The following is a 19376-nucleotide window of genomic DNA, read 5'->3' as shown; positions in this document are numbered from 1 at the left end:
ATAAGATTTGTAACTGACACCTAAATGTTAGAATGAAAATATAATGACAGGCACGTGGAATTCTCATGCAATGCAGCATCGAGTAGAAGTTTTTTGGGGGGGATTTTCTCCTTTTTTGTCTTACTTTTATGTGTTCTTTTTCCTTGTGTGTAGACCTCATACACGGAGCTCATTCAACCTGATGAAATATTGTTCCTTAAAAAAAGATTTTTCTTTTGTCTCTGTGATTATATTTTGAGGCCCATTTTTAAATTACTTTTTAAAGTAAATATTAAGTTAAATCTCTATTAAATCTTCTGACTGAATTGTTCTTTGTGTTCATTGGTTCTACATGTTGGATACGAGTAGATTTGTCTATAAAAGCACAAGTTTTTACCATTTTCCTTTGGATTAGTGGAGGCGCGTCACAGTGGCTTTAAGTGGCCTTCGGTCCTGGGTATACAATGGAACATCCGTCCATTGTCTTAACAACTTTATCAAACTGCCTAATAAGTTGCATGGCTTTGGAAATCAATTGCCATTTTGCAGTTGATGAACTAAGAATAATGCCACAATTGCAAACAAGGCTATTGAACTACTGAGGGTTGTACATGCATTGAACATGGGACATGTATCACCATACATGGGATATGTATCACCATACCTTATCAATTATAGTAACCATGACAACCACTGAGGGGTGTGCAAAGAGTACATCTTGCGTCACTGCATTAAGTCCCATTTGATCTGTTGGAAATAAGTTTAATTTCCATGCATTCAAACTGGAAACACTGGATGGAGTGTTGAGAGCCCACAACAATTAAAATGTGATACAGTAAAATGAGTATGCATACATGTGTGTTTTCCTTTTCATTCCCATAGTGCACCTTACACTATATTGTCACAATTGTGAACTCTTATAAACATTGTGCTTGTTCTATTGTGCTACTTTTGGACCAAGGACTCAGTTGGACATCAAATTGCTGGGAAAATGGAAACTTCTGTGTTTTTAGTGATCAATTGTAAGATATAAGATATAAGCTTAGTAAAGCCGTCACTCTTGTCACTAAATGAGCTGCTGTGTTTGCATGTTTAAAAGCTTCAAGCAGTATTCAGGTTCGGGGCTTTACAGGCTCTTTCACGCCACTCCTCTTGAATTTTTGGGGGTTTTCGTGTGCACAGATTCTCTTTGAAACAAAGAGTGTATGTTTAGGTGTTTGTTTTCACATACTTAATTAAGAAAACACATTTTAAAGACTGATGCAATAAAGTAACAGGATCCTACTGTATTTCCACATTTGCTCACAAAGCAAGTTCTGGAAGTAAAATTTAAATTCTTTGAGTGATTTTTACTTTTTAAACAATTGTACTTTTAATTTTACGTACATTTCTCCAGTACTCTCAACGCCTCTGAATGATTATGTTGAGGCCCACACAATAAAATGTTTTTATTTTAATAAGCTTCTTTTATGCATTTATGCTTGACTGTTTTTCCAGTTTGACTCCCCTTTATCTATTCATATAGCACTGTTATGACTGTGGTTTTTTTTTTTACAGTCTTATTAAAGAAACATCAGCTAGGAGAGTTTTGATATTTCAATATGACCTTGCTCGGTGTGTGTGAACATGTATGTGTTTATGCGGGTCACCAACCATCATCATCCTCCTGTCAGTCACTGAACAGAGCTCATATTAGCAGCACGCTCTTCAGCTTTTAATGGATTTGAAATATTTAGATGAATTCCCACAACTGGATAAGACAAGTCTGCACGTGCACGTGTGAGAGTGGATCAGATACAGCTCAATGTGATACCCCCATTTTAACCTTTGTGTGCGCGAGCTAGTGTGAGCTGGTGGTGTGAAGTTTTGGTAAGTGCCCGCTGAACTGCGTGTGAGAATGTGTGAACGTGTGAATGTGAATTTGAACTGACGCAGAGTGTATCAATAACCGGGTGTTTGGAGATGTTAACAAGTTTACTTTTAGCTTTCACGCTCCAGTCTGACTTCAATGACTCAAAGACTTTGCAATACTTTTGATGGTTGTCAGACAGAGTGAGGAAGCCTTTATTTGTTTCAACAGTTATCATGCACGGCGGTGAAGTGGTCAGCTGTCTGGATTGAGTCCAACCTCTTGGTAATGTGTGGAGTTTGCATGTTCTTGAGGCGCATGCATGCATTTTCTCAAAGGACAAGTGATGAGGAGAATAAGTGTTTCTAGATTGTCTGCCGTTTGCCGAATGTTTTCTCCACATTTTGAGCTTTCGTATTCAACTATCGTCAAGAAATTGATAGAGGTTGTACTAAAATATTGGTTTTACAAGACCACTGATTTACCACTTAGCCAATAAAATAAGAGTGAATGATGTTATGTTTGGAGAGTTTTAAGATAAAAAACAACACCAAAATAACTAAAGTTTGAGTATTTGGTTTTGAATAATTAACAATGTAATTGGGTAAAAATCTGAAAAAACGTTGCCTTGGTTGCAATCCATAAAAGTGAAGGGGATATAAAAAGAATATAGAGAGAAATTTTCAACCTCTCGTGTCATGTTTTTCATGTGTTTAAGTCTAAACTAGAATCTTATGAAAAACCTAATCAAGACCAAGATAATGACTGTGAGGTGTTTGAATTGATTTGTAGTAGTACCTTTTTAATAAGGTACTTAGTAACAATCTTTGATAAGATAAAAGTATGTCCTGCACTGCTTCGATCAAACTGAACTATATTGAATGATTGTTCCTTGTTGTACTCACCCCTGTATGTTTGCCTTTTTTATCCCTTAAATGCAACGAGCTGAGTTCAACGGCTCTCTGTGTGTAATGTTAAATGTAACTGATAGACAGATTTGTATTGTACATTTTATCAGTTGCACAGTCTCAATGTAATTTCACACAATCTCACACACACAGTGGTGACGGCTGTTATGCAAAGTGCTTGCACACCATTGGGAAACAGTCAGGGTTCAGTGCCTTGCCCAAGGACACTTTTACACATGGTAAGTCGAAGATGGGAGAATCAAACAAGCTTGATCAAGTGAGCCACAGTCTCCCCAGGGAGTTCCTTCTCTTAAATGTCACCAAAGCATTCCTTCCTCCATTTTATTATTATGTTAAGTGACTTGAGACGACTGTGCTGTAATTGGCGGCACCTAAATAAGACGGAACTGATAGCTGAGACCTTTCAAGCAGAGTCTGAAAATAATGAATGCAAGGAAATTATTACCCAGTTGTTCCTTGAAATCTGAAGTAATTTACATAATTAAACATAACATACATTTACATAATTCAACGATGCACCTCTCTCCTCACCTTTGCTTTGTTTGCTGCCACATAGCCATGCAGTTTCTCAGCCCTGTAGTACGGTGAGCCGTGGGCGGCGAACCATACATCGAGCGCTTTCTTGCCCCGCTGGCTGGCGCTACTCACAGAGAAGATCTGGACTTTCTCTGGCAGAGTCTGTAGGATTTCGGCCAACATTCGAGCCAGACGTGAGAAACGGCTTTCCTCACCTCCACCACCATTGTTGAAAAACTGCTCCACTGTCAGGTCTGGAAGAAGAAGCAGAGTATTAACAGATTTACTAAGTAGCATCTTCCATAAAAACAAAAGTGGCATATAGAGACATATTACTAAAAACTGCAAGAAAGAAACTGGAAGTGAGAGAAAAACACATGAAAAGGAAAGCACAAGGTGTGCTGCGATGAGGAAGAAAAAACAGGAAAAGCCGAGGGAGACAGGAGAACAGGATTTCTTTTCCCAGCTCTGTTGGTGCTGATGGAGCCTGGGGGAGCTGACAGCAATGAAACTGGGACCCTACGGCACTCTGGGATATGTATCACCATAACTTATCAATTATAGTAACCATGACAACCACTGAGGGGTGTGCAAAGAGTACGTCTTGTGTCACTGCGTTCAGCTGCTACGAAGCATGTTCAAACAAACCCAGTGTTAGGCTAGAGACGGTTTCAGACACTGTGGGACTCACTCCTCAGGCGGATGGAGGCTGCATGCTGCAGGGCGTCCTGCGGCAGCTCCGTGACGTCCACCTGGGCTGTGGACGTGACCTCGGGCCAGGTGGGGTCCAAGACGCGCACCTGCAGGCGGTACGATCCGGGAGGAGTTCCTTCCCTGATACTGAGCTGGCCTGAGCTCTGGTTCAGACTGAACAACCTGACAGAGAGAGCCGGAAACACAGTGAGAGAGAGAGAGAGAGAGAGAGAGAGAGAGATAACTTTTTTATTTTGTGTTGAATACTATTGACATACTTATTATATATGCAGAAGTTAGCCTTAACAAACAACCGATACTATTTGCTCATTGGGACAGTTTTTAATATATAGACGTTGTGATTTGCATTATGTCCCCTGTATGGTGTCTAAAGATGATGATGAAAGTGCACCAAGTCACATTTATAACAAAGACAACAGAAGTAGAGCTTGTCCTCACCGAGTGTGACGGCTTGAATGTTTGTGACGGTAAATTCATGTGATCACAACAAAGACAGATAATCCTGATAGAGGGAGCAGATCTGCTGGACAGTTGATGTTCAGCATTAAGTGTATTAAATATTGTGTTTTCATCAAAATAAACTTGTGAGTTTTTGTTGTCAAAACCTATTTGCAGGTTGTTGTTTTTTCCTCTTGCGTTTTGTAGATTAACAAAATCAGTTTTCAACACATTATGTTGTCAAAACATGCCTAAATCTGGTAAACAATAGTTTCGATGACTCTAAAGTGGATTGAACATAAGTCTAGACTGGTGCTTCAACTCATTACATTTTTCATACAACTTTAGATCTGAACAACAATCCTGCTTAAAAAGGACATCTCTCTTCTCGACCAGGGGATCTTTGGCTCTTTCTGCTCTGCTGCACCTCAAAATTGATCCTGACCTGGTCCAGAGAATGTGCCACTGGCTCGTGTAACTGCTTAACCTCGTAACGCTGCCGCGACCTTTAGAGTTTCGACCAGATGGATTAATTAACCAAAGCTGAACCGAGACCAAAACGATTCCTGGATCGAAATCTGAATTCAGCCACTGCAGCTGAACCTCATTGGACAGAGTCTCTTGCATAAATGCGCCACTTTGAAGATTGTAAACCCTGTCACACAGCAGTTCACTGACAGAGCAGAAATGAGAAGGTATAATGTGTAGATCAATTTCAAATAAATGACTGTCAGTTCGGGCGAGATGCTGATACTGTATCTTCTCGTCTTTTCTCGCAACATGCTGCTTGTGTTGACTTCCTGTGAGGAGAAATATTCTTACTGGCCCACCAGGGCTTCATCACCTCACTTGAATAGTTTGAGCTTCTTCTTATTGTTTTTGTAATTGTTTCTTTTCTATATGCAAATAAATTTCAACCTAAACCCGATCCATACTGTGAACAAATTTCTATCGCCGGGGCGCGGTGATGAGGCGCGGCGGTTCAGGAGTGTCTATGGTAATTCTCTCTCTGGTGGTTCCTTTATTCTCGGCCCTTTCTTGTCGTCTCTTGTCGCCCCTCCTTATAGGTATCTCGTTAGAAGGAGAGGTGGCAGGGAGTGCAATCAAGCTCTCCTTTCAATGCGTCCGCATGAAGCCTCGCCTCATCAAACAAAATGACTGCGCCCTTGCTGTGCTTCACTGGGAATTTTCAATACCTCTGGTTATGAAGTATTAATAGCACTGTTCCTGACAAGTCAGATTCCCTTTTCTATCTCTCTCTCCTACCAGTTCTCAGCTCTTTCATTCTCTTTCACACTTTCTTTGTTACTCCCTTCAAACTGCCTGTTCCTCTGTCCCGATTTTCTTTTCTCCTCCATGTCGCACAGCACCTTTGTACTGTCTCTTCCTTTCTATTGTAAATCTGTCAGTTCCCGTGCAGGTCCTTTATATTCCCTCCTTTTCCTTATGCCGTCTCTTGCTGCGTGTCACATGAGAGGGGACACTTTAGGAGAGAATTTTTTCTCTGTTAGTTCCAATACATCCTGAAACCGCTTTACATCTGCCATTCTCTGCATGCTTTTATCCAAATCTACTCACAGATAGGCCCAACAGAAAATATGCTTGTTTACACTTTAGGTGGTCCACATGGCAACACGAGTGTCCCGCTAAAGCTCTGAACACTCCTCAGGAAATGAAACCCTCCCTTTTATTATTCATTTACATGCTGTAGTCACTTCTTTTCAATTGATTCCTATATAATCTCCTCATGAAGATAGGTTGTTGTTTTATTTCCCAAGGTTTTTAATCAAATTGGATGGATTTAGGTTGCGGTGTTTCGGACACTGATTAAAATATTAAGAGAGCTGGAGAATAATTTTCTATTGGGAAAATAATAGTTATTTAATTCAAGTTGCCTCATATCTCAGACATCTGAGCAATTGTCAAAGCAAAGTAATGAAAAAAAAAAAACCCAGTCCCCTCAGATTGGCATCTCTGGGATAAACTATGAGCAACTTTAAGAACTCCAGTTTCTGTTTACAACGTGGCTGTGCTCTGTGTGACATTTTAGCATTGAGATAGTACCTGACTGGTTTCCAGGGTTGGAAATCCCAGGGAGTTTTGTCTGTTATGGGATTGTGAAAATTATATTTACCTCTGTGAAAGAAAACCATAGAAATTAGCTTCCATCCTCCACAGCAGGCTGTGAAGCATATTTATTGTTTCATGCAGTTATTAGTTTCGAGTTATATTAGTCTATTTCTATCATTCTTGGCTTATGCCTCAAATGTTTGTCCAACTTATGTTTTATCATCACCACTCTAAAGTGTTTTTTATGGTCTCACCTCATCATGAGTGTTTACCACTGCCCTACTGAGTTGTCAACCTCACTCTTTCTCTAAACTCTAGCTTAGTAGCTTAGTCTTTTCTCCTCTTGTCACCCTATAGCCTTGATCTCTTTAAACTATTTTTTCTTACATGTCCATCTCTACTTTCACCTACATCACTCTTCTTTTTGCAGATCATCTTTCAGCCTTTTACAACTTTCCTCCCCAGATGAGATCAAAGTACCTTGTGGGTTTGCCTTCAAATCGGTACACTTTCTCACTCCAGTCATCAAGGTCGGGGGATTGAACTTGTCCGAGCACTGTCGTCGGGAGAATACCTGTCAAGAGAGAGAAGGTGAAAGACACACAAAAAAAGAATGTTACCTTTGAAAGGAATTAGTTTGGAGTACAGGAAATCCCTATGGCACATGCCAAATATTAAGAGTTGAAGAGGGAAAAATGTGGAGGCTTCTTCATGGAGATAAGGTAATAGGCGATGCCTCATTGGCACGCACGGTCATGGTTTGGCGGCACTGCAGGAAGATGTGCACACATTAAAGCCTCTCGAACTGCGTTTTTCCCCCTTCTCCCCCCCCCCCCAAAAAAAAATCTGAACACAGCGCTGTAATCTCTTTAGCCGTGAAATCAGCTGCCTTTTAAAAATGTCTCCTGTTTATGTGCCCGTCAAACCTGGGACTTAAGCTGGAGTTAATTGTTTGCTTCATGGCATGTTGTTGGGGTACGTGATGGATTCGTATTAGTGGGTTAATGTACTTTCATGTGGAAAGGCCCTTGAGAGAGAATCCACTAAAAATACATTACAGAAAACCATAGTTTTTCCAGCAAATTACAGCAGGCTGACAGATGGTATGAAATGCTAAATAAGTGATGTGAGTTAGAGCAGGAGGCTGTGAGCAGTCGACTGTGACTGGTACAGTAACAACACAGGCCACAGAGCACTCAGGAGGTGGAGGGAGGGAAACTTGTGGACCCCAAGTTACAGGAGCCCATCTGTGATCAGAAAAAAACCCAGTTTGAATCCTGTAAACCGGCTGGTGAACTGGGAGCTTGGACAATCAATTATGAGTGAATGACAAATGTTCCCTTTTCCATCTACAACTACAGTAAGGATGCTACAGTGAAGTAGAAATGGCCAGCTTTTACAAAAGAAAAAAAAAATTAAACAAAACAGAAAAAAAAAGAAACCACATATTCTAAACAACTTGTGAATCTTTGTGTAAACAATCAAACATTGCAAAAAGGCTTTATCAGTGAGCTTGTACTTTGCGAGTATTTTATATTGGTTCACTTTGATTCTCTCACTAAATGAGAGAAAAGCCTTGGGCTAATTTCACAAACGCGATTTGCAGGTACAGCTCACATGAAAATGGCGGAAGCGTTATGTTCCACAACTGATTGTTGCATGCAGATGAGGGAAAAAAAATCATGGATTTGACAGGGCTTGTGCATGCTTATGCATGAGTCAAATGAGTAGGTTGTTTACTTTGATGGGTGAAATCAAAGTAAACAATACAAAATAAATCACAACATTTCATAATGACAAATTATGACAAGTTGCAGGTTTAGTTAAAGGGACCTCCTGTTTGTTTAATTTAGGCTGATACAGGACAAAAATGGGAACACGAATCCAAAAGCAATTATAGTGTATGTATATACAAGATGTAGAAATATGTCAAACTAATTTTTGTAATTTTGTTTGATGGAATCTTTGCAAGTGGACAGGATCCAACTTATATGGAAAACTATAATTTCATACAGTATCTCCAGTCAGAAAAGATGCAGTGAAATCCATGCTGATCCAATATGTTTTAGGATAATTTTGTAATGCAATCACAAGAAATTAGTGCTTGCATTCCTGAGAGTTTGCATTTGTAAAAACTGTGACTGAAATGCAAACTTGGCAAATCGGAGATTGGAGAGGGGTATTCTACAAGAGTAAACACTTACCCTCATAGCAGTAGACAATGAAGTTGGTGTGTCCAGGTGAGTGGGGGTGATCATTTCTGTCTCCAATGACAACTGTCAGTGTGCTGGTGGAGCTCATTGGAGGAGAGCCACTGTCAATCATGAGAATTGGGACACGGTACTCCTTTTGCCGCTCACGATCAAAGGTGTGGAGGGCTGTGATGGAGGCACTGCCATTACGAAAATCAGTCAAATTGAAGTTGGTGGCATCTGAGGTGAGCAGGAGGAGCCGTATGGAGAACGGACCACCGTTGGTGGATGTGTCGCGGTCCGTGGCGTAAAGTAGCAGAGAAGTTTCATTCATTCGAACCACTTGGGGTGCTGCTGTGTTCTCCCAGACCACCGGCTTATAGGCCGCCTCGAACTCCGGCCCATTGTCGTTGACATCCAGTATAGTTACCATTACAATTGCAGTGCCAGTCAGGGGGGGAGTCCCAGCATCTGTTGCAAGAACCATAATCCTATGCTGTGAGATTTTCTCTCTGTCCAAAGAATCGGCGACAACCACCCAACCAGACTGATCCACCAGGAATTGCCCATAAGGGTCTGATTCTTTGGAAATACTGTACGTGAAATGCCCATTTTGGCCCGAGTCTAGATCTGAAGCTGTAACCTGTGCAACAATTGTCCCTACAGGCACATCTTCAGACATTGTAGGGGACTCGTAGAACTGTGGAAAAAAAACCGGAGCATGATCGTTGGCATCCTCCACCTGAACAAGGCAGTAGGCGAGGCTGAAGAAATCTGCATCTTCAGCCTTCAGGGTTAAATTGAAAGTCCTTTCATGGGGCTTCTCAAAGTCAACCTCTTTTTTGAGTTTTATCACGCCACGTCTGTTCACTTTGTCTGTCTCCACGAAGAACTTCCTGTCTTCGTCACCGCCGACAATGCTGAAGGTTACTACAGCGTTCTCCCCCTCATCTCCGTCTGTGGCAGAAACTACAAGAACCTCACTGTTCACCTCGAGATCCTCGGTCATCTGATAGACAAATAAAGGTTAATGGTTTACTATTTACCTAATAATGCTAATGTTAAAACAAATTAAAGGACATGTTGTTGACTCACCTGAGTGTTGTAGACTCTCTGAGTGAAGACGGGTGGATGGTCATTAACGTCTGAAACCATGATTGTGGCTGTTCCGGTGCCAGCCAAATCTCCGCCGTCCCGGGCTTCCACCACCACCAGATATCGGTCTTCTGTCTCCCGATCCAAGGAACGCAGTACCGTGTAAATAGTCCCCGTTGAGGAGTTGATGGAGAACAGGTTGAGGTTGATCTCATTGCGAATGTTCTTGATGATGCTGTAGGTGAGCACAGCGTTCTTGCCCTCATTGGGGTCATCGAGGTCCATGGCACGCATCTCCATCACAGAGGTGTCGGCAGGTGAATTTTCAGGCACTTGGCCAACAAAACATCCGTCTACTTCCAGAGCAGGGCACGGGAAGAAGGGAGCATTGTCGTTGACATCTTGGACTTCCAGAAGTACGTCAGCAAATCCTGTGAGGCCAGAACCCCCCTCATCTGTGGCGAGGACAAGGAACCTCCATGCCGGCCGCTCCTCACGGTCCAGGCGACGCTGAGCATAGATTCTCCCAGTGTATTCATCGATGGTGAACTCACCACCTGCCCCCTGGCCATGGAGGAAGTAGCGGAGAGCAGTTTGGTCAGCTTCCTGGTCTGGATCTGTCGCCGAAACCTGCATAAAGATACAGAAATGAAATGAACGTACAGGCATACATGCACGCACAGGCATAGATACAGTGGTTGCAAAGTTTGTTATATAACAAACTAAACTAAAGTTTGCTTAGAAGGGGGCGAAGCGGCCTTAATCTGCTTGTGTCGATAGCATGAGGGTTTAATGGCAGCATTCACATTTGTTAATTAAACCTCAAGTTGCCAAGAGTAAACATCCATTTAATGACTGTGACATTTCAATAATATGTTGAGAAACACCGAAGATAGAAATATACTGGTCAGTCGAAATTTAGTTGCAGGCTCAACATTTCGGTATGCTTTAAATAAAGTGACTGTTGTTTCATCAAATAGTGACTTTTTGACTCGTGATTTTTATTTCATATCAATTTTATAAATCTAAAACTATGTCATATATGAACACATTCTTCATATTTTTAATTGGGTTTCAATTATGCTTCTTTCACATTTGTTGTGACAACTTGGTCAAAGCAGCCACCCTGACTTTTCACTCGAGTTCAAAAACATTCTTTCGTCTTTGAAGAAACTATTGCTTTTTGTTCTTTTTTTTTTTTTTACACCACAGAGTTTCTTATCAAAAAAGCTGAATTGCTTTTTCATTATATACAAATGTCAAGCCCAACAAATAGGACAAGAGGCAGGGAGCTGATTGCCTGCTGCCCCTGCTCCACAGAGGGATTCTTCAACACAGGAATAAACATTTCTCTGTTGCTTTGTCCTGTTTGCTTAATTAACCTGCCTTTCCGCTATCTCTCTGAACGAGGGGACAGGAGCAACAGCGACGAGACAAGCTCTCACATCTGTCACCGCGACCCACAATGCAATTAAAAGTTAATAGACGTCGACAAAAGCAGGAAAAAGTACACTTTTACCCTTTCTTCTCCTCGTTTTCTCACTGGAGGGTTTGTTTACGGAAGCCTTTGAAGTCCCCCCCCCAACCCCACCCCACCGCTGCAGCCTCCCCCATGTTGGCTCTTTGCATTTCCTGACAACGTGACGCAGGTACACAATATTGAAGATGAGCAGTTGCGGCACCACAGAGGAGGCTGCCATGCAGGTGAAGTCAAAAAATATTCATTTCAAATTGGATTTTCCCCTCCGTTCGCTATCTGCTGAATTGTATTAGTATACGGTGCTGAGAGCGGCGTGCGTTGAGGAAGGGCCCGGAAGCCGCACGGCAGAAAAAACTATTGAGAGCGTTAGAGAGGAACCGAACGCACATCAAATCAATTCCAGAAGGCGAGGGGAAGCAGGCCCGAGTTGAGGACTCGGTGACACATGCCTCTCTGACGGGGATTACTTCCCTGCCCTCCTTGACGTGCTTCCACCTTTTTAATCTGATTTAGCTTGGCGGCACATGCATATTACTGTGAATTACCGGATATAGGTGTGACGAAAGGTGGATGAAAGCCACAGAGGAAGGAGGTCGACTCTGACTTCTCTGAGGTAACTTTTCGGGTGGTGGCCACTTCCCGTCTGGAGGTTTTCGGCATATGGAATCTCAGTGTCTCTAACAGCTGATGTTGTGTTAAACACCGTCATGCATGTGTGATGTGTTAGCATGTGGACACTGGATCTCTTCGGAGGTGTTGCTTCAGGCTAATTCTCCACTGTGTCTGGAGCGTAACCAATGCTATTAGATTTGTCCGCATTAAATCCAGTACATTTTCACATATTGTTCATATAAACTTTGACTGTTTCACAACAAGTTCCTTCATGTTGAAGATGTGTTTGGAAGGTGCAACTTTCTCATGTTTACCTTCTAATGAGTTTCATCTGGACTCAGAGGATATTTGATCAGTGTTTATAATACAGAATTTAGCATGACAGTAAAAAAATATCCACCAAGCTGTCAGCAAGTGCAGCCATAAATTCTATATCTGCCTCTGAATTGAAGGGTCATGGGTCACATGACTATCAACTATAAACAACTATCAACAATTACAATGTCAAATATTGGTAGTCGGACCATTTTGTTGATGATACTTTGGGGAAAAGTGCAGATGCTTCACTAGAGCATTTGATACATCTATTATAATAACCAGCCACCCTCAGACCTTTTATGTACAAAACAATCTCATACCAAAAGACTGCTTCTAATTCAGAATACAACACAACCTCAAGAATCTACCTTGTGTGAATCCAGGGTTTTCTCTAGGACTCTGGTTTCATCCAACAGTCTAAAAACATGTGTTTGAGGTTAACCAGTGACTTTAAAAATGCCCCTAGGTGTGAATGTGAGTGCATGTGACTGTCTCTCTGTGTTTGCCTGAAATTGACTGATAACATGTCCAAGTTGTAACCTGTCTTCACCCATAAATAATCAGCTGGATTTGGTTCCTGAATATTGGTTGGGTGTGTCAGAGATAAAACTCTTACACACGAGTGGGTGATGTCAGTTTTGATATTTAAATGATATTATTAAGACTGATTCCAAATGTGTTTGTTTAAGGATCAAGTGTCATTTTAAAAGGTTGACATTTACTTCATACATAATATACAAGATCTTGAGGCCACCAACTGGCACTAACTATTTCTTTTCCACTTGGTTTTTGATTGTATTGTGAATTCTGGCAGTATAAATGATCCATTCTGTTGTATTAAGACCAATTGATTTTTTCTTTTTAACTGAATTGAATTTGATCAGAGCTAAAGAGATGTGGTAATGCCCATGCTACCGTTTTCAATCATACAGCCATGGACTTACCTCCAGGATGAATACAGGAAGCTGAGTGAGCTCCTCTGTCACAGCGGCATGATATTCGGTCTGGCTGAAAACAGGAGCCTCGTCATTGCGGTTGACCACCTGAACCACCACCAGTGTCTCGTTCTCCCACTTCCCATCAGAGGCAACCAATCGGAGCTCGTAGCGTTGCTCCATCTCGTAGTCGAGAGGCTGAGCTACGAAAATGGTTCCCACCTCAGGCTCAACATCGAAGGTGCCCATGGTGTTTCCTGATGTGATCTGATAGCGCAGCTTGGCATTGGCACCTGGAGGACACAGAGGTCAGTATTACCACTTTTGGACTGAACACCTTGGTGTGGGTGCCATTTTTCCCAAAATCAACTATGTCCTCTACATTCACAACAAGCATTTTTTTGTTGTTTTGTTTTTACCAGTGAGGGCAGCAATTGACTGAAATGGCGATAACAAGAAAAAGAGGAAAAATATGCTCCACAACAACAACAAAACATGTTCTTTGCTTTGTTCTTTCTTGGCCTTCACCAACAACGGACCCAAGCTGTTTGTGCAACATGACTGGCAAATTATTACTATTTCTTCCTGAGAATTCATCACAGTCCCCTCCAAACCTGAAATGATAACCAAACTGCAAAGGGTTAGTTTGTCTCCTCTCTTTTCTCCTGGTTTACATTCAAATAGACTCCATTATGAGCTACAACAAATAAAGCACATTTCCTCTAAATGCAGTAAAATCCAACTTGATGTCACTTCACTTGGTCCCTTAGTTCTCTATAACTCTTCCTCCTGTGGTTTCGGCTCTGCTGTGTTGTAGCCTGGCATACTGTTTATCCAGTCTCAAGGAAATTAGAAATCTTTGCAAGATCTGGTTGTGACGCTGTCGACCCAAAAACCTGTACCCTCACAGTAGAGCTGTTGTTATGAGATCAGGTTTAAAATGGGATTGATTATTATGACACACACATGCATGCATGCATGCATGCACACGTGCACACACACACACACACACACACACACACACACACACACACACACACACACACACACACACACACACACACACACACAAAAACAAAAAACAAAGGCACTCTGAAGGCACATACGTCCGCCTGGAAGGACAATTTCCCCTTTCCAGCCGTGTGCGCTCCATTTGGATGATATCATGGATATTGATTTGGTTTCCATAATATGATCTTGTTCCATCTCAAAAGTTGATCTTTTGTGCCTTGACATATAGCCAAGAGCCAATGAAATTTCATTGAGAAAAAAACCTAAAAAAACCCACAATGTCCCTATTATATTATAAGCCCGTTTTTGTTTTTGTTTTTTATATTTCTGCTACTCTGCCAAATTATATCTACGTTTTTCAGTAATTCTGTTGACCAACTGACCAACCAACAACAAACAGACGGACTGACAAACAGCTATGAAATAATACATCTCCAAGTGGAGGTAAATTATAGTTGCTTCAACTATCCAGAAGGGCAACTGAACATAGAATAATGATAATAGAAACAGCAGTGTCCTTCTAATCCAAAACATAAAAAAAAAACAAGGACTGAGCTGAGCTGCTTTCTTTTGTAAGATGCCACATGAGCTGTCCGTCAGAACTCCTTTTTGGCAAATAAACTTTTGGAATAATATTGTGGTCGATTTTCAGGCAGGCAAAAAAAGGAAACAAACATGTTTGATTGGCAGTGGACTCACACACATACAAGCACACACTTGATCGCCCCGTGTGGACAGCAGCAACAGATATCAAATATTTGTGAGAAAAACAGGCATCTCCCTCACAGTGGGGCTCATTAGACACTTCGCTCTCCATCATACTTCTCCTCTCTCTCTCTCTCTCTCTCTCTCTCTCTCTCTCTCTCTCTCTCCCACCAACACACATAATCAGGTTTCCATCACTTAAGAGGACATTGAATTGAAGTCGTGTCCTGGACATTTACCTTTACTTAAATCTACCCATAGCCTGAGCCTCATAAAGGCAAATTTTTATAGCATATAAAATAGCTTTTTTTGCCCCTAATTTATTTTGTGGGTGAAGAGTGACATCTCAACAAAATCATGAGCACAAATAAATGGGTAGTCAAGCCCATATTCATCCTTCTTTCAAGGCAGCAGCACGTAAGGTGAGATTAGTCTCACTGGGTCTATTCTCCGATGTGTTTGAAAAGACCAGAACCCCTCACACTGAGGCCATTTGGATCAGATGATTGAATCGCCTTGTTTTAAAGGAAGGAGGAATGACTCTTCTCTGAACCCTTAACTACGTCTCTAAGGGTGAGCTCAGATACCTGAGGAGCAAACTTAACTCTACTCGCAACCTTGTTCTTGTGCACTGGAACACACATTGGCTGGTAAATCCACAGCTATGCCTTCAGGCTCAGCTCCCTCTTCACCAGAGCGGTCTGCAACAACGTCTGCATTACTGCTGCCCGCCAATCTCGCGCTCCGGTTTACCGACACTCAGGCAAACAAGACCTCCAGATACTTGCACCCCCACCCCCCGCTTGGGGCAAAGGCTCACTTTTAACTCAAAATGTCTACACTTCACAAACTCTGAATTTTCATTTTGTCCGTATTCTTGTCTTTTTCTCCAAACTCTCCACCAGCTTTGATTCTCCTCCTAAACTCTCCTTCTTGCATGTCTTACCTATCGTGCCTTTGTCAATTTCTTTAATGTTGAAGTTGTTCAAGAAATTTGTTGTAGAAGATAAACAACATTCCAGATTAGAGATATCTTAAGTTGTTTCTCAACTCTAAATGCCATTCTCATCACTAAAAGAAAAATGTACATGATAACAAACCGTGTAGATTTAGCAGAAATTCCCTGAACTGCACTTCAGTTTAGTGGTTTACTTGGTGGTTTAGGCTTTGACTGTTCTGTTGGTGAAAATGCACAAGTCATCGCAAACTAATGCTTTTATTTGCAGGCTCCTGCTTTCATATATTGGTGAGAGTGGATGTGTCCACCACTTTTTGGCTTTACTATGATGTTTTGGCAAATCGGAGAGTGGTGACTGGGAACACAGCTGCTTTCAGAGGAAATCTGGAGGGATCCAAAGGAAAAGATCCTTGGTTGGATATTTCATTAACTTTCCATAGAAACATCTTTTATTTTTCATATTCTTTCCTGTTTTCCAAATGTCTGAAATATCTTGTTGAATTCAAGTCCTTCATTTCTTCTTCAGGGATTTTTAAACCATTTCATGTATTTTCCTTTTTATTGTTACTTCACCTCTTACTACTTACGTCTTCATTCTTTACCTTTTCTCTCCCGCTTTCACACACCTGCTTTATGTTTCTTTTTGAAATTACCTCCCCCCCTCCCATCCCCACCCCCAGATTTTTCATTTGTTTTTCACGTCTCTCCTTTTATTTCTCCTCCATCTCTCCTTTCCTGTCCTCTCATTTTCTCTCCTGATGAAGTGATGGAATGCCAATACACACATGGACGTGGTCAGCACACACACACACACACACACACACACACACACACACACACACACACACACACACACACACACACACACAGATGCATGTTCAAGGCCCAGAGGCAGGTCTGTCTGGGTCCGGCTTGCTTTCTGTTTACCGGCACCAAGGAGACTTTAGGAGACAAACACCATCTGTGGAGACATGGAGGACCTTCATTACGACACCGAAGTGTGTCTGTGTGCTATGTGTGTTTGAGGGGAAGCTTAAGTGCACCGGTCCGTCACAGCCTCTGAGCATGATCTGTCGTGACACTCACCGAGCAGCTTAATGTGTGTGTGTAAATGCAAGTGTGTGTAAATGTGTGTATGGGGAGTAGCTCCAGCGGTTTTTTTGCCTCCGGCAGCCTCCCTAATGATCAGTCTGGCCATATGGTGTTGCCCTCTTAACACACACACACACACACACACACACACACACACACACACACACACACACACACACACACACACACACACACACACACACACACACACACACACACACACACACACACACACACACACACACACACACACACACACACACACACACACACACACACACTGGGGTATAGGGCTGATTTAATTCGCAGCCTAGCAGGAAGCCCAAAATTGTGATTAAGGTCAGATCTCTGCTCCTCGTAAGGTGGACCGGAGGGAAGACTCGTCCCTGAGCACTCCTTCGACACTCTGAAGGACTAAACTTATCATTGGAGGAAGTTTCATGTTAAAACCACATTAAAAAAGATCACATATTTTGGCCTCAGATGGCTGCTAGAGATACTTTGGGTTTTTAAAATTCATGGCAGCAGTTTCCAGAGATGTGTTTTCCATCATCATAACATTTTTGGGTTTGACGTGCGTTTTCCTTATATTGCTGTGCTCTCACTCATGTAAGTGCCTCGTTCTGGTACTTCTTGTCATATAGGTTGGGCATAAGAGTCCAGATGGACCCTGGAACACTGTACATGGATCAAGAGTGTGTAATTATAACATCTGAAGCACCACAGAGTACTTCACAGCTTGCCAGACAAGGTGACAGAAGATTCAGACAGTACATCCTCTGCTTCATTGTTGTAAGTATGGATTCCAATCAGACTCTAGTGGACATATAAAATAACTTTCTTTAGTATTTTGTTCAAAAATATCTTTATAGCTGTTTCCAACTGATTAGCTTCTAATTGCAGACCCTTCAACAGACCACCAGCGAGATGCACAACTGCACTAGAAAACAACAATTAATCATCTAGTGATTGCTGTAATTATTCAATTAGTAATGAGGAGGGACATTAACCCCTCTTCTCTCTTTGTCGTTAAAAAGCCTTGATTTTGTGGTCAATTATCCCTTTGTAAATCAGTGGAATGGCTGCCCAATGGAATGCATCATGTAATCACTTAAACTTGAGTTGTGCATCTAGCTGGTGGTGTGTTGAGGGGTCTGTCGACGCTAATCAGTGGGAAATGGCTTGTTCAAGGATGTAAGTTTCTGATACTTATGCCGTGATAGTGGCTTTCTGAGAGTATGTTTCACTGTTGTCTACCTTGATGTTTCAGCCAGTTCAAAACAGCTTGTTCCATCGCTAAGTGTTTGAAACTGTCTTTCATGTTCTTTTTGTCAAGCCGTATCATCATATTGTAATACCATCTGGTGACATCTGAAGATGTCACATATGCAACAATTTTACAACACAAAGCTATTGATACTTTTTTTGTTGTTTTTTTTGGATTATTGGCAAGTATTTAGGTCTATACTAATAGTACAGTCAGCAAAATTTTTATGTGAATGTACAACATTCATGTTTTTTGAGTAGGCTCTACCCTATTCCCCACCAACTCCCTACAGAGGTCAATGTTTCCTTCTCAGACAGATGATACTCACTTCACATAAAGAGGGAAAGTGCTTTCAGAGGCTACATTAGAGGCACCAACCAGTGGCAAAGACTGCATTGCCGTCTCATTAGAGGGCCAATTAAGTGTTTAAATCCTACAAATTAATGCATACATATTTCCCCAAGTCTTCTGTTATTTCCAATATTGTATAATATACAAAACTGCCACTACTAGGTACAGCTCTTTCTCTAAATATCTAATTGAAGCCTTTCAATGAATTAACAAATAAACACACTGGTATTCTCTTCTGGCTTGAAAGCATTTATGTTCACAATTCCTTTATATTGAACCAAATAAAAACCGGACACACATTAGATCTTTTACACACAGTTTTTCAAAACAAAACATTTCTGCTTCTGCTATATATTATACTGCTCAACGCTCTTCTACGATATAAATTTGTATGAATATGATTTGTATGAGAAATAGTGATTGTAATTGTTGGGCAAAATATCTAAAGCGCATTATATTATATTTTTGACATTAAGTTGTTGTCCAGAAATGTATGTGATTGTGTGTTTTGATTTGTTGAGTATGCTGGTCAGGACCTGGCATAAAAGTAAATAGCAGAGTACATTGCAAAAAGTTCAACTCATATTTGTCTGATTTCTCCTCAGATCCTCATATAATATCATACTGAATATATAAGACACAATCACCAAAGATTTGCAATTCAATGTGATATATGGGCTTGTTTTTCAAACCCACATGAAACAAATAAAAATAAAAATGCAAAATTGAAAAAACAAGATTTTACAGGTCAAAAAAATGTTAATGATGAGGTGATTTGATCCCAGTGTGTCAATGTTTTGTCTACACACTTTGTAAAATTACATATTTTCTTGCAGAGGACTGAGGGCTTGAATACACAGCAGTG

The 19376-nt window shown here is 41.2% G+C and overlaps 1 protein-coding gene across 1 annotated transcript in view; it reads right to left on the bottom strand.

Moving 5' to 3' along the window:
• LOC308133119 (neural-cadherin) overlaps positions 1 to 19376 on the bottom strand; it is a gene marked incomplete at both ends in the record, with an annotated part of 142047 nt that overhangs the window by 16064 nt on the left and 106607 nt on the right. Inside the window, 6 exons of the mRNA XM_080500402.1 lie at positions 3289 to 3527; positions 3965 to 4149; positions 6976 to 7069; positions 8700 to 9696; positions 9783 to 10412; positions 13137 to 13420. Of these exons, the coding sequence (XP_080356528.1) occupies positions 3289 to 3527; positions 3965 to 4149; positions 6976 to 7069; positions 8700 to 9696; positions 9783 to 10412; positions 13137 to 13420 (2429 nt within the window). The remainder of the gene's footprint in view (positions 1 to 3288; positions 3528 to 3964; positions 4150 to 6975; positions 7070 to 8699; positions 9697 to 9782; positions 10413 to 13136; positions 13421 to 19376) is intronic.

This window comes from Blennius ocellaris, assembly GCF_963422515.1.
Source record: "Blennius ocellaris genome assembly, chromosome: 8".
NCBI classification, from domain to species: Eukaryota; Metazoa; Chordata; class Actinopteri; order Blenniiformes; family Blenniidae; genus Blennius; species Blennius ocellaris.
The sequence above is the reverse complement of the archived record's forward strand: the minus strand, read 5'-3'. Positions and strand labels throughout refer to the sequence as shown.